This window comes from Kogia breviceps, chromosome 1 (assembly GCF_026419965.1).
Source record: "Kogia breviceps isolate mKogBre1 chromosome 1, mKogBre1 haplotype 1, whole genome shotgun sequence".
Lineage (NCBI taxonomy): Eukaryota > Metazoa > Chordata > Mammalia > Artiodactyla > Physeteridae > Kogia > Kogia breviceps.
This window is the reverse complement of record NC_081310.1, coordinates 33634574-33661750: the sequence shown is the minus strand read 5'-3', so window position 1 is coordinate 33661750 and position 27177 is coordinate 33634574. Positions and strand designations below refer to the sequence as shown.

The 27177-nt window shown below is 37.9% G+C and overlaps 2 protein-coding genes across 7 annotated transcripts in view; one reads left to right on the top strand and one right to left on the bottom strand.

The window, feature by feature from the left end:
* Window positions 1–514: 514 nt before the first annotated feature.
* BLZF1 (basic leucine zipper nuclear factor 1) lies at window positions 515–22842 on the bottom strand. 3 transcript variants are annotated; one of them, XM_059050436.2, is made up of 7 exons: window positions 22472–22842; window positions 21309–21384; window positions 10990–11429; window positions 9203–9402; window positions 7182–7310; window positions 5281–5500; window positions 515–1888 (listed from the first exon to the last, which is right to left on the bottom strand). In XM_059050436.2, exons 2-7 carry the CDS (start codon window positions 21337–21339, stop codon window positions 1703–1705), a joined length of 1206 nt encoding a protein of 401 aa, XP_058906419.1. In that variant the 5' UTR covers window positions 21340–21384; window positions 22472–22842; the 3' UTR covers window positions 515–1702. The 3 variants fall into 3 exon arrangements, with proteins under 3 accessions (XP_058906419.1, XP_058906480.1, XP_066886492.1); XM_059050497.2 differs by having other exon boundaries at window positions 5223–5500; window positions 22472–22780; XM_067030391.1 differs by lacking the exon at window positions 21309–21384 and having other exon boundaries at window positions 523–1888; window positions 22472–22609.
* Window positions 22843–22971: 129 nt separating this feature from the next.
* NME7 (NME/NM23 family member 7) overlaps window positions 22972–27177 on the top strand; it is a 255564-nt gene continuing 251358 nt past the window's right edge. For all 4 annotated transcript variants that reach the window (XM_059050588.2, XM_067030356.1, XM_067030365.1 and 1 more), the window contains exon 1: window positions 22972–23101. In XM_059050588.2, coding sequence (XP_058906571.1) covers window positions 23099–23101 — 3 coding nt within the window. In that variant the 5' untranslated portion in view covers window positions 22972–23098. The remainder of the gene's footprint in view (window positions 23102–27177) is intronic.

The window sequence follows — 27177 nt, the reverse complement described above, 5'->3', positions numbered from 1 at the left end:
GCTGTGCAGACGGTTTTAATTTTTTTTATTTTTTATTTATTATTATTATTATTATTATTATTATTATTATTATTTTTTTTTGCGGTATGCGGGCCTCTCACTGTTGTGGCCTCTCCCGTTGCGGAGCACAGGCTCCGGACGCACAGGCTCAGCGGCCATGGCTCACGGGCTTAGTTGCTCCGCGGCATGTGGGATCTTCCCGGACCAGGGCACGAACCCGTGTCTCCTGCATCGGCAGGCGGATTCTCAACCACTGCGCCACCAGGGAAGCCCAAGACGGTTTTAATTTTGATGAGGTTTATCTATTTTTTTCTTTTGTTGCCTGTACTTCTGGTGTCATAGTCAAGAAATCATTGCCAAATCCACTGTCATGGAGCTTTTCCTCTATGTTTTCTTCTATGTTTTCTACTAAGTAAACCTAAAGGAAAGGCTGAAGAATCCATTGTAAATAGTATAAGCTAGATGAAGAGTTGAATTGAAGCACATCATTTTGGGGGAAAAATAAATAAATATTCACACTAAAGAAGGTAGAGAAATTTATTGCCACTTGAAACTATAACTCAGATGAAACAGAGCAAAACAAAACAAAACAAAACCATTAAGTTGACATTAAAACATATTGTTATTTGATCAGATTTGTCTTTTGAGGATTTCTTTACTGATAGGCACTTCTGCAACCAGTTAGGGTGATTTGGTATAAACATTTTGTGGACATTTTTAAAGGTATATAAAAGGATGTTTGATGATAGCCAGTCATAAGTAAATAATAATATATATGACATAAAAATTAATCGATCAATTGCATTTTTGAGTTTGAACAATGTTCTAGAAAGATCCTACTTTTTCTGCCATATTTCATAAGTATCAAATCGGATACTCCTGTTGTGCTGCAATTGCCAAAATGAGCTCAATAGTTAGAATGTTTCTTCTATATATCAAGTTGCATCCATTCAAAATATGGAATCCCCTGCACAAAACCAAAATGAGAACATGTTTTGCTCAAGCATTTGTTAATGTGGCTGTAAAATATTTAAAAGTTTCCTAACATATAGCATTTATTTTTAAAGTAGTCCCTTCACCCACAGTATTTCCATAAGACTCTTCTATAGCCCCTAAAAATCACCAAAAAGGGAAAGGACTCCTATCCCACTCCCTCCCTGACCCCTGCCAGCTACTTTTACTTTAGAGTGGGGGTCAGAAAACTTTTTCTGTAAAGGACCAGATAGTAAATATTTTAGGCTTTGCTAGTCATACAAACCCTGTTGTAGCTACTCAATTCTGCTGTTGTAGCACATGAAACCAACCACAGACAACAGTAAATGAATGGGTATGGCTGTATATGACCCAAGGCTGTAGCCTGCCAATCCTTGCTTTAGAGTACAGAAATTAATTTGCTTATGTAAAATATATAGCAAGATTAATAAATTAGAGCCTAAAAGAAAGGTACAGAATCTTTTTCTTTTAGTCCTTTAGAAAAACCATCCTATAATGCCTGTATTGTCTATTTTAAATATATCTACACAGTTTCATTTTTTTCTTACCCTGAGATATTTATTAAGAAAGGGTAATCCGGAGTCCAGTACATGAAACATCTTTGGTGATATATATTATTTAAATAGAAAGTGATAATACTTCTAGGATTAAAAGAACCCCAGCTGCCAAATAATAATGACTCTATAGTGTGCCTCCAACATACTGACTGTTAAAGGGCAATAAGTTCTCCCTGGCAGTGATTGCAGCAATTGAAAGTTATATTTTCATATCTTGTATAGGGATGAAATCGTCCAATATTTTTCTTTGTAGCAAGTAAGGTGGTTGGTGAAGACTCAGAAAATGGATTATCAGGTGAGCTCTCTGTACAAGTTACTGGATCCAAAATGCGTAGAACCTAAGGAAAATAAGAGGTGATGTCAGATGTATGCAGTAAGGACTGTAAAAGCCCTTGGTTTTATTAATATATAACTACCAATAAGTGCTATTTTATTAGTATGAAACTGCCATAAAAAATAACATCTGAAAGATGAATTTGATTAGAGAACTTATGCCTTTTCTCAAAAAGCTCTAAATTTGACAATGATGTCAAGTTATTATATTACCTAGGTTACCTATTTTTTAAAATAATGAAATTACTCTTATGCATATTGATGAAAATATATGAAAACATAAAAGAAAATGAGGTTATATCAACTTTACTGTAAGTGATGTTGATTTTTATCTTTAACCAGAAAGTATGCACTACCTTTCTCCCTCAGTCCTTCACTGAACTGCCTGGAATTGGGATTCTGCCTTCATTCTTCTACTGAAATGTCATTTCAAAGTTTTTGATCATTTACTTGTAAAATCAATGGTTTTCATTTCTCTTTTTCTAATTTATATGCAATATTTTATGCTAATGATGCTTTTGTTTCTTGTATTCGTGGACACCATACTCTCTTAATTCTTCTTCTGCTGTGATTTTTCCTATTCTGTTTCCTTTACTGAGACCCACAACAGGAGGAACTCTTGGGTTGAAAACAATTCTCCAATTAAGGGCAAGGAACACATGGCTGGCTCACAGCTCCTGTTTCTCATTTTCATATTCTTCCAACCATCATCATATGATGAACATGGGTTATTGGGCAAAGGAGGCAGGTACTGGAATTGGAAAGGAATTGGGAAAAGCAGTGGGGGAAAGAGCTTTCTCTCCTCCTATGTAAGGCTTATTCAAAGCAGCTTTCAGAAATGGCTTGAGATGTCTGTTTCCCTAGCTGTCATATTGTCCAGCAGGTTTTATTCCTTCTAAGTTACCAATGTACCCAAAGAGCTATAGCTAAAATGTCCTGGCATCATTTAAAAGCTACCATTCTATTTCAGCACCTCTGTTTTTCTACTGGATTACTGCTTTTTCAATTTAGTTTTTGATATCTTTCTATTTTTTATGGAACTTGGTTAGATGCTACTGGACAAACAGAGATAAAGGGCTTGTCTTAAAGCTGCTTATAAATTTAGAAGGCAAAATTATAACAGTACCCCAACTCTCTATACGTGTTATTACATTATGTGCATTTAGAGAGAGGAACAAAATGCCAAAGGAATACAATTAAAGGAGACCAAGATACCGGTATAGATAGAAGGTTTCTAGATTTTAGCTTGAAAGTGATAGGGAAGGATTTTAAGCAGGGTGCCTTTCAGAGATCACTCTATACACAGCGGGTGGATGAGGGAAGGACTGGGCACTAAAGCAGACATGGGAAGAACGGAGAAAGGGCGTTTACAGCAATAATCTAGCTAAGAAATGCTGACCTTGAAGCAATGTGGCTAAAAGGTCCAAGAGACACTAAGGAAGTAGGACTGTCAGTTTTGTTCAGTGAGACAATACGGTGGATAAAGGATTGGGAGAAGGGGATGTAAACCAAGCCTTGAGGCTACGCACCATTGTACAGTGAAATAGGAGGGTGTAGGGTTACGTAAGCCAAGGGAAGAGAGTGTTTCAAGATATCAGGAGTAGTTAATTATACCAAATGCTACTGGCAGCAACAGGTAGGCAGCAACACCATTTCCCAACAAAAAGAATAGAAAAAGAGAAATGATTTTGGATAAAGCTGATGAGTTTAGTTTCAGGGACTGATTCAGTAAACAGCTGAACACCTACTGTTGTACAAAGGATTATGCCAGACCTTGAGGAAATGTAAGACATAAGCTCCTTAAGGAACTTACAGTTTGGGAGAGAGACGGAGAATCAAACAATTGCAATTTAACATGATAAAGAGCTATACTAGATATATATATGTACAAAATGCAATGGAAGCCTGGAGGAAGGAACATCTAGGTTTGCCTATGGAATTCAGGGAAGGCTGATTCTTAAAGGCAATATAGTGGTTGGGCAAGAAGAGACATGTTGGGAGGGAAGTCTAGGCAGAGGGAGAGTATTACAGAGGCATGAGATACAGTGGCCTATCTGTGGAATGAAAGTGGTTAACACTGCAGGGATGTGAAGTGCCGAGGGTGGACACACCTGGAAAATGATCCTAGAGAAGGGGAACTGGAATAATGATTAATGAAAGGCCTTCTCTACAATATGAAATAATTCAGAATCAGTAATGAGGGAGACTGGGAGCACTCTGAACAGCAGTACCAAGAATGATGGGATTGGCATTTTTGAAATAACTCACTGACAGTAGAGGATGGCGTGGAGGCAGGTCAAAAGCAAGATGGGGATATTGGTGATGAGGCTATTGCTAAAGTCTAGCCTGGAGATCAGGTGTTTGAACTTGGGAGAGGGGATAAATTAGAAGGAACTGATAGGACTTGTAAAGGCAACAGGATTAGAGGGATGAAGGATATAATAATAAAAATGACAGCTACTATTTATTGAGAAATTACTGTACCTATATTGGTACAGTATATTGCTACAGGCTTTATATGTATTATTTTATGGCATCCTCAAAACTGTTGAGATCACAGTTCATGGAGAGATGTTGAAGATTTTAAAAGTGGAAAAGTTCTGGTAATGACAAGGCCTATGATGGGGACATGGGAGTCAGATACTGAAGTGTAATGGTTGTAGAACTGTGAGACCACAGTATTTGACAGGTCACCTGCATGAGCTCTCAATTCACACAGGACTGACGGTACCAGGTCTATACTAATTGATTCTGTGGAGTCTGGCACATTCCCATCTATATGGGGAAAAAACAAATAACATCTTAGACCAGAAGTAATCAATTATCTACTCTTGATTACTAAATTAAAAGTTCTACACAGTGGTTTTCATATCAAAATGAGCTCAAGAAAAGGATTATCAATGATTCAGTAGCTAAAAAATAGGTCATCTTAAAAACAACTACATTTTTTTTTTCTCCTCAAGAATAGAGTGTTTGAGAAGATTAAAGCTCAGAGGAAGAAATAATTTTCTTTTTTCTTTTTTTTTTTGTGTGTGTGTGTGTGGTACGCGGGCCTCTCACCGCTGTGGCCTCTCCCGTTGCGGAGCACAGGCTCCAGATGCGCAGGCTCAGCGGCCATGGCTCACGGGCCCAGCCGCTCCGCGGCATGTGGGATCCTCCCGGACCGGGGCACGAACCCGTAACCCCTGCATCGGCAGGCGGACTCTCAACCACCGCGCCACCAGGGAAGCCCCAGAAATAATTTTCTACAAGATCACTAGCTCATTAGTATGAGAATCAAATTTTGATCCCATATTTCCTAACTCCCAATGCCAAGCCCTTTCCATTACAACATGTCACCTTTCAATAAGAGGACAGTCTTAGAGGTTCCACAGATCACGAAAGAGAAGTATTTTACCGTTTCAGCCATTTTTTCTGCTGGGGTGCTGCAGAATTCAACTGTTGATGGAAACTTTTTTTGACCATTAGTGCCAACATTTCCCAGAAGATGAGAATTTACTGCTTTTGCCAACTTGTGATTTGTTAATGCTAGTTCTGCTGTGCTGTGAGGTTGCGCGTTAGGGTAGTAAGTTTGCTCTCTTCCCCACTGCAAGGAGACCAAGAGCTCCTCCAACAACCTGCAAAGAACACACATGAGCAATGAATATTAATAAGAGGATAAAATATAAAAATCAAGAATGAAGAATAAATGAGAAACATATTTCTGAAATCATATAGTATCTTTCTCCTCTATCTTTCCCTCAGAGTTCAAAAATCAGGAAGTCTGGTAAAATAAGTCAGATTACAGAAAGCACTTATTGATTTTATGGTTATCTGGAAATCATTCAACAAACAGTACATTTTTTAGTTCTCATATATTAGTACAGGTAAAATATAATAGTATACTCATACAGTATAGAACTACTGATTTGATTTGTGCATTTATTGAGATAATTCATATGGTATATGTATATGATAATTTTTTGTGTGAGTTACATTGGTTGATTTCTAAATGATAAACCAACTTATAATGCTTGGGATAAAACCTACTTGGCCACAATCTATAAACATTTTTATATACTGTTGGATTTGAATCACTAAAATTCTGTTAAGGATTTTTGCATCTGTATTCATTAGAAATATTGGCCTGTAGTTTTCTTGTAGTGCCTCTGTCTGGTTTTGGTGTCAAGATGATGCTGGCCTCATAAAATGAGTTGAAAATTGTTCCCTTCTCTATTTTCTAGAAAAGTTTGTGTAAATTTGGTTTTATTTCCTCCTTAGATGTTTGTTAGTATTCACCAATGGATCCATATAGGCCTGGGGTTTCCTTTACTAGAAGGTTTTTGACTACAAAGTAAATTGATTTAATAGGTTAGGGCTATTCAGGTTATCTGTTCTTGAGTACTCTGGTGGTTTGGGTCTTTTAAAGAGATTGTCCATTTAAGTTGTTGAATTGATTAGCATAGTGTTGTTCATAACATCCCCTTAATATCTTTCCCATGTCTACAGAATCTGTAGTGTACCCCTCTCCTTCTCATCCCTGATACTAGTCATGTGTATCTATTTTTTTCCTGATTATACTGCCTAGAGGTTTTGTAAACTTATCTTTTCAAAGAACCAGTGTTTGGCTTTCTATTTCATCTGTTTCTGCTCTCATCCTTTTCTTCCTTCTGCTTAATTTGCTCTTTGTGTTTCTTAAGAAGGAAGCTTAGATTATTGACGAGACCTTTTTTCTTTTCTACAATGAGCATTTAAAATTATAAATTTCCCTCTAAACACTGCTTTAGTTGCCTCCCACAAAATCTGATATTTTGATATATTGTGTTTTCATTCTTCTAATTTCCCCTATGATTTTCTCTTGACCTTTACTTATTTGATTTGTAAGAAATCAACTACATAGAAGTATAAAGTACATTTAAGGAAGACTATCAATTTTGACAGTTCTGGTGCATATAGACATGAAAGTAAGCTCTAATACTGTAGAACAGTCCTCAAAAAGATCTCCTTCCAAAGGAAAGACCAGTATGCTTTATGGCTTCTACCAAAAACCATACAAAACTGCTATAACTATAACCAAAAACTACTTTTAAATCCAGAGATTTATTCTATTATAGATATAACTAATTCTCTTCCCAATGAAGAATAAAAGAAGCATGTCTTCTGTTTTTTCAGTCTTTCTCCCTCCCCTGGGCATCTGTTTTAAAATAAGTTTTAAAATAACTCAATAAGTTATTAAATGTAGAAATACTAAAGAACTATCTCAATAACAAAAATTGCAGGAGAAAGGAGAAGAGTTCAGAATGTAAACAAGTGCCATACTTCTGCGTAGCTATCATATCCTGACGAAACTGTTCCCGTTCACTCAGGAGATCTTGTATAGCACTCTGTGCATCACGGTTTTGACGCTGTAAAACTGCTCTGGAGTTGGTTAACTCATCTGCCATAACCCTGGAAAAGATTAAAATCTTACATATAAATTTTCTGACAGTGTTAAGAAGTTAACATACTACCCTTTGTGACTGTCATTTTTAAAAACTTACAAAAAAGATTTAACATTTTCAAATTACTCAGTTTTTAAATCTTCACTAAAAAACATTTAAAATCTTTATGAGCTTAGAACTTATTAAAGGGGCTCAATTAAAATATCTGTTTACATGGGGCTTCCCTGGTGGCGCTGTGGTTGAGAATCCGCCTGCGGATGCAGGGGACACGGGTTCGTGCCCCGGTCCGGGAAAATCCCACATGCCGCTGAGGCCACAACAGTGAGAGGCCCGCGTACCCGCCCCCCCCCCCCACACACAAAATCTGTTTACAAAATGACAAAGGAAACAGTTTTTTAACTTTCCTATGTAGTGACTTTCGAATGTACTTCAGTCTTACTCTAGATTAATCAAGTTTTGGAAAAAAAAATAACATTATTTAATTTGTTTTTTTTTTTTGCGGTACGCGGGCCTTTCACTGCTGTGGCCTCTCCCGTTGCGGAGCGCAAGCTCCGGACACGCAGGCTCAGCGGCCATGGCTCACGGGCCCAGCCGCTCCATGGCTTGTGGGATCTTCCCAGACCGGGGCATGAACCGCGTCCCCTGCATCGGCAGGCGGACTCTCAACCACTGCGCCACCAGGGAAGCCCTAAGGTATTTTTATTCAGCTGAAAATCTTAAAACTAAAGTCTCAAACCATAGTAACCACTGAATTCCTTAAAATGAAAACAATTCTGACATTAAAAGATTAAATCAACTAAAATATCAATAAAGTTTGGTTTAATTATTATTGCCCTTAAAGTGTTACTATCAGCATTGATCAGAATGTTAAAAAAAAAGTTATTACAGTAATCTGTAAAATATATGCATGATTTGCTTCTTAAGCTGTTCAATGAGAATTAATTAATTAATATTTATTCTAAGTTAATAAACAGTAAATTCATTTCTCCAAACAGATCCTATATTAGTACAATCAGAAAACAAATTAAGGATTTTAACAGAGTAATCAATTACTAGAAAGTATCACAGATATTAAAACATGAAAAAATACTTTCCTAAAAATTTATTCATTACAATCAGTGGTTCTTAAGGTACAGGCTGGAAGCCTTTGGTATTTGTGAGAAAATTAAATTTAAATCAATAGTTATTAAACATATTATGTGTGAAGCACTTGGCTAAGCACTGGAAATACACAGATGGATAACATCCTGTTCTCCAGTAACTCAAAGTTGGAAGGAGGGGATAAATAGAAAATCATAATATATAAGAGAGCTTCCCAACTACCAGTGTGTCCATGGGCCTGGGGGTTCTAGGGGCCTGGGGTTCTCACCTCTACTGGAGAGTAGCCTCATCCAGTATGCTATCCAGTATGTCATACAGATGTTATCATTTTCTGTTTGTGCATGGTGAGAAAAAGGTTGGGAAGCTCTATTATGTAGTAAAATGAGCTATGAGAACAGAGCACGAGAGACAAAATATGATGTATGGAGTGGCAATGATATTTGAGTTCTCCAGATAGAAGGTGGGGAAAAACAGTCTTTTAAAAATTTACATATTTATTAATTGCCTGAGTTTACAGTTTTGTTTTGATCTTCAACATTGTAGTAGGAGTGATTTCTACTATAGAAGAGTAACTCAGAATTCTGGAATGAGGGAGGTGCTTTTTGGTACCACTTTTCCATTTACAGAGACTGTATGGCCATCCAGAGGAGGGAGAGTCCACATCTTAAATAATACATGAGGTACTCTGACAATTTGAATCCGAAATTTTCACACTACAATCTATTTTCTTGCCTTAGGGGTCAAAAATATGATAGAGCAAAAGCTAGGAAATGAAATACTATTTAAAATAGAAAATACCTGCTTGCAAGGAATTTACTTCGCCACACATCACACTGTATCGACATCCGTTCTAACTGTTCGGAAAGCTGAGCTATGTTTCGACCTAGGGCTTCGTTTTCTAAAATAAGCTGATTTTTCTCACGGGCTAGACGTTCAAAGTGATATTGAAGATCATCCCCAACAGAAGCCACCAGCAGCTTTTTCAACTCACGATTGACCTGGAGGAAATCATGACCAATACAACAAGCTCAAAGTGATGCCAGTGACTTTAATGTAGCAAAATGAACAAAAGAGAAACTGTGTTTCATGTAGTTTGGACCTCCATTACTAAAAGTGTGTATCAAAAAGTGATATTAAATATTTAAGTTTCATAATGTATACAACCATGTCTATATCTCTATTAATCTATAGTCCATGTGGTTATAATCTGAGCCTCTTATTATAAGAGTACAAATCATTATCATAAAAATTACAAACTGCCTCCAGTCAACACTTAAAGGCAAAAAATTAGAAAACTGAACCAATAAATTTTGCTAAAAGATATGACAGAGTGTTTTATAAATCTTTTCCAACATTTAAAAATTGATTTCTTTGTGCCTTAGGATTTTTATTTTTAAGAATTTAAGCAGGGCTTCCCTGGTGGCGCAGTGGTTGAGAATCCGCCTGCCGATGCAGGAGACACGGGTTCGTGCCCTGGTCCGGGAAGATCCCACATGCCGCGGAGCAACTAAGCCCGTGAGCCATGGCCGCTAGGCCTGCGCGTCCGGAGCCTGTGCTCCGCAACGGGAGAGGCCACAACAGTGAGAGGCCCACATACCGCAAAAAAAAAAAAAAAGAATTTAAGCAAAGAAAGCAATTCACATGTCTATAAGCATGTTCTTCACATTGTTATCAAAAATGCAAAAAATTAAAACAGAAATGTCCAATAAAAGGTATTGGTATATGGTGCAGTCATTGAAGAATACTGTTGCTATTAATAATGATATTTTAATAGAATATCCTGTATTAACAACTAAAAAACAACTAAAAAAAGTGAGTTACAAGGCAAAAATATACTCAGTATGTATAATTATGCATTTAAAGCCAGATGGTATAATATAGGTAGCACTTTTTATTATTTTTTCTGTATTTTCTAAAATGTTTACAAATAAATATGTACTAGTTTTGTAATTTGAGATTAATTATTTAAAATATATTAAAATATATTATTAAATATATTAGAAACATATTTGGATGACAACCACTAACCATGGTGTCACAAAGACTAACATCTAGCAAAAAGATGTATAATCTAACAGAGAGGCAAAGTGGGGCTGGTAAGGCAATTTACTAAGATGTAAAGATTAAAGAAAGTGAATCAAGCACTATAGATAATTTTCCATTTACAATGAAGACACTGATACTTATACCACCATTCTCTTTATTCTATTATCTATACATAGACAAAAATATTTGAAATTTATGGATTCTTAAAGCAAGGATTATTAACTAGTCTTACTTAGTCAGTCTCTGGTCTGCAAGTTCATAACTGTAACCTCCTTTACAACTTATAGGTGGTCCTGTCCAAAGTACCTCACATTGTCCAAAGTACCTCATACTTCATGTTTAGAGGATAAGTTCCCAACATAAACTAGTTCTATTAGAGGCACTAAAGAGAATGAGAAATTTAAGCAGAAGTTTTTTAGATAAATGACAAGTTATAATGACATTGCAAGAGGAAGTATTGTTTTCTAACATGCAGGCTCAGAAGGCCCAGGTATAAAGAGAGGTACTTATTAAACCTTAATTATTAAGGCTGTTCTTACCTCTGACTGTACTCTGAGCTGGTTTGAAAGACCTTCTTTGTCCTGTAGTAACCTCCTTTCAGAGTTCTTGAGCTTTTCCAATATATTCTTTACCTCAGATAGTTCCTTTCTGGGTTCTTCAACTCCCTCTGGCTGGCCAAGGAATTCTCCTTTATGATGTCCCAGAGACTTAACCTTTGCATTTTTGTTGGGTATATCATGGGTTATAGCGGCTTTGGGAACTAATATTCTTACAGCTTCGACTTCCACTGCTTTTTCAGCGAGAATCTTCCCTAGCTGAAGAACGCCTGGGCTCTCTGATGGAACTGCTTTCTTTCGTGGACTTGGAAGGATGTGATGCTTTATAGGTAGGATTCCAGGAGTAACTTCAATAGATTTAGGTGGCTCCTCAGTTTCCATTCCATCTCCCGCTCCTCGAATTGGGGATGAAGTAAGGATGACTATAGAAGAGAAAACAAAACATAAACTACTTACTGAAAAGAAATGCCAGGAAAATGCTAAGACATGCTTTACCCTACATTCAGAATTCCTGGTACTGAAAAAAAGGGAAAAAATTTAGAGTAAAAATTTTCAAAACAATCATGTGTCAACAAAAGATGAACAAAGTCTTACAGGTTCAAACTTTCCTTAAGTAAATGGTTTCTCTCTTGGTAGAAACTGCAAGAGATTTGGAATCAAGGTATTCGGCTTCAACTTCTACTTCCTAGTATAATCCTAAGTAAATAATGTACCCCTCCATGAATCTCTAGTTCCTAATCTGCAAAATGGAGATAGTAACAACTATGCTACAGGGTTGTGGTACAGAAGAATGTAATAAGATCAAATGCCTGGCATGTTGTAGACACTCAATAATATTAGTTAAATATAAAAATAAATATAAGCTATGTATATACATATTTGAAAGTGTCTACCTCAAAACAGATTGACCTGTTTTTGTGAACTCTTAGCAAAGAATGCTTCACAAGTTATCCAGCCAGATTCCTTAATACTCTCTCTGCTAGGCCTTTGTTTCTGCTATTTCTTATTCTCTTAAATGGCTTCTTTCGACATTTACTGTGATTCTCACTTACCCCTTTGATAAGTCAGTTTAAACTCTACTCTGCATTAAATTTTCCCAACTGTTCTAGTCTACTCACTGAATGCCTATGCTACTTACTATCTCAAACATTCAGTATGAATCTTAATCATGAACCATAATTATCATTTATGGGTTTTGTTATATGCTAAATCTCACTTTCCCATTAAGTCTGATAAGCACACTACGGCCAGGCATCACGCCCTAAACAAGTGGAAGGAGCATGGTATTATAGAAATGACATGAACTCTGGGATCAGCCAGATCTGGTTTTGAGTCCCATTTCCACCACTGCTATCTGTACAATCCTGGACAAAATCCTGCAATTACCTGAGCTTCAGTTTTAGCCTCCATGAAATGAATTTAACAATACATCTAGGGTTACCTTATGTCTTAAATGAGAAAATGGTTAAGTAACAAATAAACACTTATAAAAGATTTACCATGTGCCAAACACTATTCTAAATACACATAACTCATTTATGCTTACAGTAACCCTTTGAGGTAAATATAATTAGCTCTATTTTATAGATGAAGAAAATAAGGCACAAAGAGTTCAAGAACTTGCCCGAAGTCATACCACACAGTGAATAAGTAGAAGATGCAGAATGCAATTCTGGGCAGCCTGGTCCCAAAGACTGAGGCCTTAACCACTGCACACACTGCCCCTTCAAGTGTCAAAAGTGTCTTGCACAGAATTGCAGACATTCAATAAATGGTAGCTCCCATTCCTTTCCTCTGTAACACTTAATACATTGCTGCACATATTTACTAATTTGCTCAATTAAAATAATCTCCCCTCTGGGACTTCCCTGGTGGTCCAGTGGTTAAGAATCCGCCTGCCAATGCAAGGGATGTGGGTTCGAGCCCAGGTCCAGGAAGATCTCACATGCCGTGGAGCAACTAAGCCCGTGAGCCACAACTACTGAGCCCGCATGCCACAACTACTGAAGCCCACATGCCTACAGCCCATGCTCCGCAACAAGAGAAGCCACCGCAATGAGAAGCCTGTGCACCACAACTAGAGTAAGCCCGTGTGCAGCAATGAAGACCCAATGCAGCCAAAAAAAAACAAACTCCCCTAACGTAAGACAAACCTGGCTAGCCGTCCTTAGTTTAGATAAACTTTGGAAGGCAGCTACGCTCACCACTATACTACCATTGCTCCAGTCAAATAACAAAAATTTTGTTTCTTTTCTCCTATTTTACCTTACCTCAAATTAAGCAGTGTAATAAGTTTCATTGAGTCATCTTTCTCCAAGAAAGGGCTAATTTCACTAATTGATTCAAGAAAATAAGTGGTTTAGAGCTTAGAAAGAATGGAGGATCTACTAGAATGGGAAATGTTGCAACCTTGAGGAAATGGCTGAGATGATACCTAACCTACATGGAGTTCTTGAATTAGTATATTCAGTAACATCCCTATGAACTACAAGTTAGATTCCTGGCCATTTTACAAGTCCAGCGTACATCTGAGAAAATGGAGGCCAAAAGCTAGGAATGGTAATGATAATTGGCTTTTACTCAATTTACTATGTGCCAAGGACATAGTTCTAAGTCCTTCAGATGCATCAATATCATTTAATTTTTACAAGTTTCATGGGGTAAGCACAATAGTACCCATTTTGTAGATAGACACAGAGGCTGTGAAAGGTTAAATAGCTTGTCCAAATCATCAGTGTCAAACTGGGATTTGAGTACGAATATGACTCCAGAGCTAAGCTGTTAATCTTCTTCCTAACTTCTTCTCCCCTACTCATCCTTCAAATCTCAGTTCAACCCTTCCAAAGCGAAGCCTTTCTCTAATCTTCCATGATTAGGCTAGGTTCTTTGTTTACACGCCCCTAGAGCAAAGACCTTGCCTTTCTCTGTTTACCTTTATCAAAATGGTAAACATTTTTTTCAGAGTAATTAGTTATATACTATTTGTGCCTTCCACTAGGATATAAGTTCCATGAGGGGAGGGACTATGTGTCACTTGTTTACCACTATATTCTTAGTAAAGTGCCTTGTACCCAGAACTCTCTATCTGATGAACAATAAATAAATGGAAGCAAGAGGAGGGGAAAAGGATAAGCACATATAACAATGGTGATGATAAACTTTTGAGTTTTACAAGCAACAATCATGCTGCTTGGTGCCTAATATTGGCCAGACATTGTATGAGGTAGTGGGGACCTCTATGCTTAAGAAACTTACTATCTAAACTTGAGGAGACAGGACATACATGTAAAAAGATAACATGTATTACTGGGTAATATATAATAAGTGTGCAATAAGTGGTAGAAAAATATTTCTACAGAAATTTGATTTCTATAAAAACGTTAATTGAACAATCATGGACTATTGATCAGTCTTTGGTGAATTCATTACTATCTAGCCAAATCATATATTCATATGATTTGAATATATATTTACAATGTTGTGTTAATTTCTCATGTACAGCAAAGTGATTCAGTTATACGTATGTATACATTCTTTTTCATATATTTTTCCATTATGGTTTATTACAGGACATTGAATATAGTTCCCTGTGCTATACAGTAGGTCCTTGTTGTTTATCCGTTTGATATAGAATAGTCTGCATCTGCTAATCCCAAACTCGCAATCCATCCCTCCAGGTTTCTACTTTTTAATGAACTTATTTTTCTTCTTCTTACAAACTTAGTTATATAGATACAGAAACTACAGAGTAGAACAGATTATCATCATACACAGTTACATATCTTCTGGTTTCTATTACTATTTTTAAAAACATTATATTATTAAGAGATATTAAGAAGAAAAAATTATCTATATTCTAATCATTCTAAAATAACTTTTCATTACTTCAAATGTCTTCAATTTTTTTTTTTTTTGTCCCCTGCATTGGCTGGCAGACTCTTAACCACTGTGCCACCAGGGAAGCTCAAATTATTATTATTTTTTTGTGGCACGCGGGCCTCTCACTGTTGTGGCCTCTCCCGTTGTGGAGCACAGGCTCTGGACGCACAGGCTCAGAGGCCATGGCTCATGGGCCCAGCTGCTCCGCGGCATGTGGGATCTTCCCAGACCGGGGCACAAACCTGCGTCACCAGCATCAGCAGGCGGACTCTCAACCACTGCGCCACCAGGGAAGCCCTCTTCAATATTTTTATATACTTATACTCATAATTAACTTTATAAACTTAATATATTTTTCTGTTTTGCTAGTCTTCATATTTTCATTTTATGACTATATTATTCCTTCAAGTTAATATAGCACTATTTAATTACTATTTTATTGTTGGATGTTTAGACTCTTTCCAATTTTTTATTATAAAAATGCTTTAGTGAATATTTTTATGCCTATATATTTTTTTTCAAATTCTGAATTATTTCTTTTGAATAAATTCCCAAGAATAGAATTAACGTGCCAGGTGAAGATCTGCATTGTCAAACTGCCTCACAAAATAACCCTACTGACGTATCAGTAGATCTATTACTTATGTCTTTATTTAGTTTTATTTTTTGCATGCTCCATATCCATGAGCTAATGCAATGCTTAAACGTAAATAAGAAAACATTCTAAAGTGTTTAGAATGGCACAGTAAGCACTCATTAAATGTTACCTCCTATTGCTTTTATTATTATTCTTTAAAAAAATCTAATAACTTTGGATCTTGATTAAGGGGAGAAAAAGCTTAATATCATAAAATATAATTGTGACTTTTATTCTCTTATGCTAAAGTTTTACAAAGTTATATCATCAGACTTTAGGACTATTTTTTCATTTATCAGATTTTTGGGGACTTTTTCCTAAGTATGTAGTACTGGGAATCCTGAGTTATGTTACACTGGAGGTGGAAAGACATGAGGTATAATTAAGGTGTTCTATTTAACAAAACGTTTTATATTAAAATAAAATACTGTGTCATTTCTGTATTAAATGTTAACTAAGACATACCTTGAGCTTTAGGACTGACTCTACTTTCAAAAAGATGAACAAAGGAATACTTCTGAAAGTGAAATAAAGGGTTTGGTACTTAGTTCAAGCTGTAGCACATCAGCATGGAGAAGGAGAATTCCCACTGAACTATTTTAAAAATAAAGGCCTATTCCCATGCTTTTAAAATATGGTTTCAAGTTTGTCTAACTCTATCTCGTGCAAATTTAATTTTGTCACTAAGACATCCTGGCATTTAAGAAGTAATGTAGAGTCATGAATTAACTACAGATTCACAATTTAAAAACACAACAGAAAGACAAACTAGAGCTATGCCATTCAGGCCCACTGAAGCTGAAGAAATAAGAAGCAGGTGTGACATCTGTTAAGATTAAATACGATTTCTAGGCAAGTCATAACATTTTTTTTTAAAGGGCGTATGCAGTTTTTTTTTTTTTTAAAGAAGATGCTGGGGGTAGGAGTTTATTAATTAATTAATTTGTTTTTGCTGTGTTGGGTCTTCATTTCTGTGCAAGGGCTTTCTCTAGTTGTAGCAAGCGGGGGCCACTCTTCATCGCGGTGCGCGGGCCTCTCACTATCGCGGCCTCTCTTGTTGCAGAACACAGGCTCTAGACGCGCAGGCTCAGTAGCTGTGGCTCACTGGCCTAGATGCTCTGCGGCATGTGGGATCCTCCCAGACCAGGGCTCGAACCCGTGTCCCCTGCATTAGCAGGCAGATTCTCAACCACTGCACCACCAGGGAAGCCCAAGTCATAACATTTTTGAGTTGGAATTTTAGGTAATGGAGATTCAAGAACAAATCACAAAATGGTTAATGCTAAATTTAAAAGGCAAAGAAACAATGGGTACTGAAAAGAAATCTCTTTTCAGACAAAACTGTCATAAAATTCCAATCAAGAAATTCAATCAATTTGGTTCAAACTCAATTTACTCTTCCTTTATTTAAACTGTTCTACTTACTCAAGCACTTGTGTGTCCCAAAGCTGTACCATATCTCACATGGTAGCTCCCTCTTTGTAACAACTGTGCTTCTAGCTACTGTGCACGGGCAAGGAGGCAAGGGGGAGTCAGGGCTTTACATTTTCTCGCCCAGTAACTTACTTTCATAATTCTATTTTTTCTGTGACCCACAAAGAAACCTTTATTACATAATCACTAGGCCCAATCCAGGGCACATTCATGAGCAATTACCTTCAGTCAAGTGGGATGACAGTAATCTATGGTACCAGCTCTGTAATTATGAGTAATGTTTAAGTAAAGCAAAACATCAATCCCTTCCCAGTCTTTGAAGGGAACCAACAAAACAATTCTTCAATTACTCATCAACATCAACTTCCACCTGTGATCACTTATCAAAGAATTAAAACATATCTAAGGTTTATGGCCCATTCTCACTGCCTTTCCCCCAAATTGGTGAAATGTAGCAAGAGAACAAATAATACTGTTCAGTAGGGGTTGGCAAACTTTTCCCATAAAGGGTCAGATAACATTTTAGGCTTTGTGGTCCATGAGGCAAAATTAAGGATACTACTGATATATAGGCATTTATATATGAAGAGAAAAAAAAATTTTTAAGATGAAATTCAAATTATAATAATTGAGTGAAGTTTTTTGGGGTAATATAGGTCTAATAATGAAAAGAATAGAGTTTTTTTTTACTTGGGATAACACCTGGCTTAAGTGGGATTCAAAGTTCGTGTTCCCTATTATCAGGCTGACTGCCAATATTCTCAGCAGGCCCAAGAGCCATAATTTGCCAACACTTGGCTCTAGGATACTGAGGCAAAAAGAACATTATTTTATAGTCTGTTATGAAACAAACATTTCTCCTTTTTTGATAAAACTGTAAATCTATGAAGACAGATACTCAAGAGTCAGCAGGATGGTGTAATAATACTAGACTAAACTCTGAGTCAAAAACTTCAGTCTCCACTGCCACACATTGTGTGACCCCGGGCAAACCACGTAACCTTACTCACCCCCCGCATCCTACATTGCTTTCAGAATAATGCAAATACAAGAGTGTTGCAAAATAATTTGTTTCTCTCCTAGACTAAACTGTTGAGATTTCCTCAGGGCAGGGACTGACTCCTAATCTTGGTATCATCAGCTTAATGAAATGGTGCTTGGTGCAGAAAAGGTGAGTAAGTGCTTATGGAAGTTCATCAATGTTAACATTAACACACCAACTAGAAGATTTCCTTTTAACATCCAATAACTAACTCATTTAAAAACTGCTCAATTTTTTTCCTCTACATGAAATCATTAATTACTAACTCATAATCTGACAAACTTTTCAGATAGTATGCAGATTCAGTTATAAAACAGTTAAATTAGGGATCGTCACTTGGTAATTTTAAATTAATATTCTTTTATATGTCACCAGTATCACCCAGTGAAATTTACTTACCACTAAATTAGAAAAATATGCTATAGGCAGTGGACTTAAGAGTCAGGCCCACGTTTACTGAGTGGAATCCAAACATTCTTTTTGTCACAGGCCCCGCAAATAAAAGAGCTTCCTGGTCAAATAAGTGTGGGCAGTGCTGCATACCACGTATATCTCTTTGGAGTTGCACAGTGTACATTAGTATATTAAAGGCTCTGAAGGGTCCTGTAGTATAATCTCTCCCTTAATCCAGCATTTCTCTAATTTATCTGTCCATGGAATCCTTTTTCACCTAATAACTACTGTTCCACAGACTTAGAGTTAAAAGTTAGACTATTTTATGGAATTATAAATATTTGGACATCTCAGACCTTCCTATTTGGTCTATTTTCACTAAACTGTCTGACTTTAATCCCCCTCCTTTTTTTTTTTTTTTTTTTTTTGCGGTACACGGGCCTCTCACTGTTGTGGCCTCTCCCATTGCAGAGCACAGGCCTCCGGACACGCAGGCTCAGCAGCCATGGCTCACAGGCCCAGCCGCTCTGTGGCATGTGGGATCTTCCCAGACCAGGGCACGAACCTGTGTCCCCTGCATCAGCAGGTGGACTCTCAACCACTGCGCCACCAGGGAAGCTCTTAATCCCTTTACTTTTAATTTCAACCTTGCTTCCCCAAAAAGTTTTGGATTCAAATTCTTATTTTCTAATTGTTCCTATTTATTGCATGTTTCCCTTTCAAAAAGCCTTAGCAGCAAGGATACATCCTTCTCATGATGACAGTATTGCTCAAATGTCTGCTGAGAAGAAGTTCTGTCCCTATAAGCCAATCTTGCTTCTTTTCTGAGGCAGTAACAGGAAATGCAGGCAACTGACAAATGTCAACCATATAAGTGCACCTTTTCTACGGCCATGTGATACAAGTAACTGTTCTTCACTAACAGTTAAAATGATATTAAACAAAGGATTAGGACTAACAGCTGAATTATCTACCTCACTGTAAAATTAAGATCAAATGAAATAATGTATGTGAAAGTGCTTTATAACTCTAATCCTCATTACAAACAAGTAACAACAAATAAATAATTTCACAGAGGCCTTGCAATAACTAACTTCAAATTACTAATGATAATGTCATATTTAGTTTTTCGTTTTTTGCCAAGTACCATGCTAACTGCTTTCATAGTAGTTATGATTTAATTGCTCTTATTTCCCATTAATCCCCAGCTTATTACTTTCATTTCAGTTTCTGATTTGCTTATTCTAATACTATAAAAAGCCTCTGGTGACCTGAAATGCTCTTGCACTCAACTGAATTAAATTCAATTAAATATTTATTGGCATGATCTTTGCTGTCTAAACACATTAAAACCCCCTTTAAAGAGCTCGCTTTTGGAGATCTGCTTGCTGCAAAACTGGCTTCTAGAGAATAGTTTCCCATCTCTCACTGACAGCTCCAACCTCCACAACTCACTCTACCCAAGAATAACCTGAATCAAGAGGAGCTCACTTTGGGACATGCTAAGAATGTTATCTATGTCTAAGTGAAGATAGTCAGTAGACAGTAAGCTACAAGGGTCTGAAACACAAGGAAAGAGATCTGAGCTATAGATAAATTTGGAAGCCATCCTTATAATTACTAAAGCTGTGAGAGTAGAAGAGAAGGAGGGCTGAAAAACATTAATATTTAAAAGAAAAACCAGAAGAGAATTAAAAAGAAACTATAACTACAGCAGTGGTGTCCAACAGAATTTTCTACAATTATAGAAATGTTCTATATCTGCACTATCTAATACAATACCCACCAGCCACATGTGGCTATTGAGCACTTCAATGTGGCTAATGTGACTGAGAAACTGAATTTTTAATTTTTAAAAATACTAATTTAAGTTCAAATAGCCACATGTGGCTACTGCATTGGACAGTGAAGGGCCATAGAGTAGATGGAAAATAAGAGTAAAGTCATGGAAATCAAGGAAAGAAAGTATTTCAAAAAGTGGGAATGATCAATAGTATGAAATATTATACAAAGGACAAGCAAGGCAGGACCAAAAAGTAACTACTGTAGTTAGCAAATGTTCTGAGTTGAATTGTGTCCCACCCATACCTCAGAATGTGACCGCATTTGCAAATAAAGTCATTGCAGATGTAATTAGTTAAGATGAGATCATCCTGGAGTAGTGTGCACCCTAATCCAATATGATTAGTGTCCTTAAAAAAGGAGAAATTTGGACACAGAGACATACATGCACAGGGAGAATGCCACGTGAAAAAAACAGCAGAGATCACTGTGATGTGTCTACAAGCCAAGGAATACAAAAAATTGCCAGCAAGCCACCAGAAACTAGGAGAGAGGCCTCGAACAGATCCTTCCCTAGTGCCTGCAGAGGGAGCATGGCTCTGCCAACACCTTATCTTGGACTACTAGACTCTAAAACTGTGAGATAATAAATTTCTGTTGTTTAAGCCACCAGTTTGTGATACTTTGTTACAGCAGCCCTAACAAACCAATGCAATAAGAAAAAGGTCTTTTATACCTGATAGTTGTTTGTCCATCTACCCAAATCTTTTAAAATGTACATTCTTATTTATTTAAATCTTAATCTTCTAGTGGACAGAGAACATAGCTATAAAAATTTGCTTTTACACTACTGTTTAACAGTAGTAGTCATCTAATAAATACTACCAAATGATGTTACTATTCACCTGTATATCTGTAGTACTGAAATGTAGTACTGAAATGCATTAAAATGCATTACTCTTACTCATTTCAGTAGTACTGAAATGCATTAAAAAACAAACATGAAGAGATATGAAATACAAATGATTCCCAAGGGCTCTATGGGGTTTGGTTACCTGGCTCAAACAGTCCTTCGTTCTATCATCATAAATTTCATGTTTTAAAAACACTTATCAGCAAAAGAAGAACACTTACCTTTGGTTTCTAAACTTTCAAGAGTAGTCATTTTTTTCACCAATAAAAATGCTCCCCAAGACTTCTACTAAAAAACCTAAAAATGTATAAAATGAAAGAATTAAAACAATACCATATAAACACATTCACTAAGTCCCCGTAATTTATATACTGTGATATTCTCCTTCTGCATTTAATAAGGCTGCATTTAGGAGGTGCCCCTTATAGCCCTTTTTCACAAGGTGATATGGTTACCAAATGTCTCAAAAAAATTAGGGGTGGTTTATTTTCAAATTTCTGTTTCAGTGTATACTCTAAATTACCACCAGTATATTCTAAATGATCAGATGTCTGTCCTTAAATTTAGCTCAGAAAGAGTACTATAGTTACTGTAGGGGCTTTTGTATCACCGATATGACACCAGGAATTTAAAAGTAATTAAAGTAAAAAAAAAAGTAATTAAAGTAACTATGTTCTCAGTAGACATTATTGACACTATTTTGTTCACTATATATATCAGAGAGGAGCTTCTGTTCAGATGTTTTAACAAGCGACAAAAAATTCATGATAACTTAATTTGCACTTCTTGGTAATAAAATTAAAATGGCATAGCATATGCTTTCAGAAATGTACGCATGGCCTTACAGTATAGGCTAAGATTCAGTGGAGAACGTGAGAAGGAAGGTGATACTAATGCAGTGATTATGAGTATGATAAAATGGACACTGGATGACAACTGGTTTCACCACAAAAATGATCACTCGGGTACTCGATATAACTCGGCATAGCGTCTCCCACGACAACCTTCCTCAAAAGTCACAAACCCTCCTCCTATTGTTCTGAAAACAGGTCTCCAAAGACCTTTCGAAAGAGCAGTGAGCCCTCGGAAGATGCGCAGCGAAATGTACGAGCACAGCCAGTGTCGGCCGGCAAACACCAGGGAAGGGAGTGAAGGATGGGTCTGGAGTGGGTAACAGGTATGAAGGCGGCAGGATGGAAGCGACAAGGCTGTCAACCTCTGCGGTCCCCAGAAGTCGAATCCCAAGTTCCGTGCCTGTCTGAACAAGCCTTCCTGGAACACCAGGCAACCTCCTTACAAAGCGACTGAACACCAAACTTCAACTCAGACCGCCGTCCCGTTCCAAAATGCCCTCTTAGTTACACAAGTCCGTTTTTGGACTTACCTCTCAGACTCTTACTCTTCCTATTGCAGGGGGCCTCACTTTACAGGTTCTTCGTCTAGATCTCACTGGGCTCACTTCTCCACACACTACTCTTGCATCCTGAAGCCAATCCGCCCAGGCCTTGGTGACATCAAGCTTCTGGTTCACAAATAATCACTTCCTATTAGTCAGGGTTTCGTTTCCGGAATACTTTTCCTAAAGAAAAAGGTAAACACACTCTGTGGTGCGTTTAAACTCAAGTAACACAGAACATCTTCTGTAAGACTTCAGTAAGTGAAAACTGGATGAAGCCTTATTAAAAAATAAAATGTAGACTATTTGAACCCTAGCCGCGTATTAGTTTGAACTTCCGGGTTATCTGTCGGCTAAACGGAAGTGATGATGCTGGCACGAGGTAGGCGGTGTTCCGTCGCCCCAGGCGACGGAGTGAAAGGGCGGGTCTGTCGATTGGGTGGGCGGAGCTGAGTTTATCTTTAGCCAATAGAGACGAAGGGGCGGGCAGTGGCGGCCCACGCAAAGTACGGCAGTAGGTGGAACTCTGTTGCCAGAGTAACCCGGCGTTGGTGTTGGTGTTGTATACTTCCTGTCGCAGCCATACCTGTTTCCTTGTGCTGAGATCCTGAGGTGATGGTGAGTGCCAGGCGAGGCCAGAACGGCTCCGGGGTCTTCTTTACTCCGCGTCCCAGGTCCTTGGTTGTCTGGGCACTGAGAGGCGTCCGCGTCCCATCTGCCTTCACACCGTAATCTCTTTCTCCCTTTCCAGGAGCAGTCCCTGCAGTTTCCTCTTTCCCTATTTCTTGTAGCATTCTGAATTCTACTTTGGTACTGCTAAGCCTCGAGAGTAATGTGACAGGAAGTTTAGGGGTAAGACACTGAGTCTAATAGTCTGAGGTGAGAGATTATTTCGAACAAACATTTAAAATGTTTTCATTTTTCACCATTGCATTTTTTTTTTCAAGCTCCCAGCTTCACCTTAACGCGCTTCATTTAGTAGTATGTTGTGGTGTGTGTGTAACTTTCTCATTACTGATCTGAACCTCCCTAGTTCCTGAAATCTTTTCTTTCTTGAGTGGCCGAGTACTATCCCACACCCTGTCTAAGGGCCATATAGTAATAGCTGTATTTTGCATTAGCTCTCTTCTAGCCAGTTGATTACCTTCTAGGTTCGTGCTTTTTAACAGGAATGACTCTCAAGGTCACTTCCGGAAAATTCATTTGCTAGAGCCTCCCCCAGAAATTCTGAATAAATAGGAATGGGGCTCCGTATTTGCATTTTTAAAAAGCCTGTTAAAAAAGATAATTTTAATTCAGTCACGTGTTTGAAAACACCAGGGTTCTAGTTAATTCACTTAATTACCAAATATTTTACACACTTACAGGTAAGGAACTGGAGGATAGAGAGATGACTATTGTCAGATGAGTATAGCTATGAACTTAACAGAGACCCACCCACCACCCCTTCTCCAGTACTACTCAGCAATCCATTTTATTACTCCAGTCTTCTGCTGCCCTTTTCCTTCTGAGCCCTTTCCACACCTTCACTTTACAAACCCTGTCCCTTCCCCTCCATTCTAAGTAGATGACAGAGTCTAACAGTCAATTTCTTTACCTCATGCCCCAACCTATATATTGATCTATATTTTTTACCCATCATTTGGTCTTTTGTTTCTAATTGATAGAAACAGGTGTTGAAGGATAATGCTTCCATCTTTGCCCTAAATCTTATTCCCTCCCATTCCTTACAAGACTTTTGCTTCAGGTTATAGTTCTTCTTTCCTGTGCTTTCAGCCTCTTCCTCTCCTTTTCTTCTCCTCAGTGTTCAAGTCATACATCTTAAGAAAATGAAATAAAACAAAAGCCCTTCCCCTTCCTGTGTTTATCCAGTCCTCCCATCAATCTATCAGTAAATTGCTGGAAAGCATAGTGCTTCCATTTGTATCAAATTCTGCTCGGTCACTTGCGTTCTCAACACTCTGTTGTCTGAATTCCTCTCTAATGGCTTCATGAAGTCGTTCTTGCTTAAATTTCGGACGGCATTTTAAGTGCCAAATCCAGTAATTTCTTCTCAAAATTTATTTTATTTAGCCTCTCTGACAACTGAAGCTCATGGTTATTCATTCCTTCTTTTTTTCCACTGGCTTTGCCTGTTTTTAAAATGTCATTTTCGGGCTTCCCTGGTGGCGCAGTGGTTGAGAATCCGCCTGCCGATGCAGGGGACACGGGTTCGTGCCCTGGTCCGGGAAGATCCCACATGCCGCGGAGCAACTAAGCCCGTGAGCCATGGCCGCTAGGCCTGCGCGTCCGGAGCCTGTGCTCCGCAACGGGAGAGGCCACAACAGTGAGAGGCCCGCATACCGGAAAAAAAAAAAAAAAAAAAAAAAAAGTCATTTTCTGGGACTCACTCCTTAATTAATTTCACTTCTTAGTCTCTACATTTTCCTTGGCTGATTTCATCCACACACAAGAGTTCTACTAATGCCTAAGCATTCATTCTTAAATTTCAGTTGCATCTCAGACCTGTTAAGGCCTAGTTGCTTCCTGGACATCTCTCTACCTGGTTACCGCAAAGGCCCCTCAAACTTGTACTTACCATATTCAGTCGAAATTATTTGCTCATAGATTTGTCACACTTGCGAAACTGTGAAGTGTTAGAGGAATGGATCTTTCTTTTGTTCACTGCTATTGCTTGTATCATGTTAGGCACTCAGATATTTGTGAAATACTGTTTTTTGGTGCCTGTCATTCAGACTCCCCAGCAACCCTAAGGGCAGTGAACTCCTCCTAGCACCCTCTGTCCTGGCTCGAGTTGTGTGTGGTGTCTCTTTGAGAAATTGCGTGGTCAATGAAGGCTCGTCGGAGGAAGAGACTTTTTTTTTTTTTTTTGCGGTATGCGGGCCTCTCACTGTTGTGGCCTCTCCCATTGCGGAGCACAGGCTCCGGACGCGCAGGCTCAGCGGCCATGGCTCACGGGCCCAGCTGCTCCGCGGCGTGTGGGATCTTCCCGGACCGGGGCACGAACCCGTGTCCATTGCATCGGCAGGCAGACTCTCAACCACTGCGCCACCAGGGAAGCCCGGAGGAAGAGACTTTTGTCTTGAAGTCTGAGTGATAAAGTGCAATGATCTGAGGGAAGGGTTCTAGGCAGCACTAGCAAAAAGATCAAATGAGCTTCGAGTATTGCAGGCACTGATCTTATGGTTTAATGTAAAAAAAGAATCGCTATTATTGATAGATTAGGAGGTGGTGTGTGGTTGACACCAGTGGAGGGAGTATGGTGGAGTGTGAGATTCCGGTAGAGAGGTAGGTAAAGGGCAGACCACGTGTATGTACTACAGCAGTGTTTTTGAAACTATAGTTGTGACCCATTATTCGGTCATGAAATTAATTTGTGGTATGTAGCCAGCATTAAAAAAGAAGACACATGAAATAGACATTACCATATTGCCTATAGTAAAGGTCGCTTTCATGAAATTTGTTTTAAATTGTATGTGTGTTATGTGTACTGGGTTATGACGCAGAATATATTTCTTACTGTGATTAGTGATCCACAAAGTTCAAGGTAAAATGTACTTTGAGCAAGACACACTTTAAATGGCAAAATAGTTGAAATCTCAAGGCATGCAGATTTCTTCTTCCTCCTTTGACCTAGTGACAATCTTATTGTGTGGCAGGATAAACTCTGAATTTAATGAAAGCCTAAAATTGACTAGAGTTGAATTTTCAAAATTTTTTTTCTGCATCCAAATCTTTCTCTTATGTCAGTTGCTGTCAGTCCTTTATGAGAAAGAGTAGGCCTTTAGAAAAAGAGAAATGCATGTCCTTTCTCCATGTTCAGTCTGGCCATGGGCCTCTGTACTCTGTCAAAGCTGATGGTCTCCATAAGCAGCTGAGGATGGAGTTTGTTTGCTCTGCTGGTGTGGCTTCCTGGTCATTGCAATTAAATTATCTGCATCTGGTTTGTTACAGTTCTAGCTTCTAGCACCAGAACTGGGTTCTGGCTTCAAATGCTAGCATCACCTGTATCTTGTGAAGCAGAGATAGGCAACCGTAGTTAAGGATGTCTCACATGCATTCTGTTTAAGATAAAGAATTTAATAGAGTCATCAATTTATTTACTTTTGTGCATACAGAGAATAGAGATGATAATTCCAAGACTCTTCTGATTAATAAAGAGGTATGAATGTTATACATCTTCTAAAATAGAGCATTGATTTGAATACTGTTACCCTAGATGAACTGCTAGTATAAGGCCTTTAAAGATGATCAACTATGTTCCACAAGAATTAGACTAAATAAATGTCTCAAAGTTGGTGTTGTTTTAAAACAGCCTTCAAAGAGAGCTTCATGATTGCTGAATAAAGAACAGGATTTTATTCCATGAATTGTTTTTCAGTTTTCAACCTTATAAAGTTTTTTCTAAATAGGTTTACTGTCTTGCTACGTGCTTCTTCCCCATCCAGAATTCCTTTTGTTACTTGAACTGCTAACTTGGAGGAACTAAAGTTTGAAAGCTAGGCAGGATTTTATTTACTACAACTGAATCAGAAAGTATAGAGCCTAAAATAAAAACCTGAAACTTAAAACATTTTCCCCTATATATTTTATTATGAATGCAGTCTAGAGCTTGTTATATTCTTCTTTAGCAGTTGTATTTGCAAAACTGCATAGCAACTGGTTAATATAATGGCTTAATTTTCCTCTTTATC

What these genes read in the sequence shown, in the direction of transcription:
- BLZF1 (XM_059050436.2), bottom strand. Translation starts at nt 21,339, where the DNA reads ATGACTACTCTTGAAAGTTTAGAAACCAAAG. An exon ending in TGAAAGTTTAGAAACCAAAG is followed by an intron (nt 11,430 to 21,308) that starts GTAAGTGTTCTT and finishes TCTCTTCTATAG; the next exon opens with TCATCCTTACTTCATCCCCA. An exon ending in AGCTCAGAGTACAGTCAGAG is followed by an intron (nt 9,403 to 10,989) that starts GTAAGAACAGCC and finishes GATTTCCTCCAG; the next exon opens with GTCAATCGTGAGTTGAAAAA.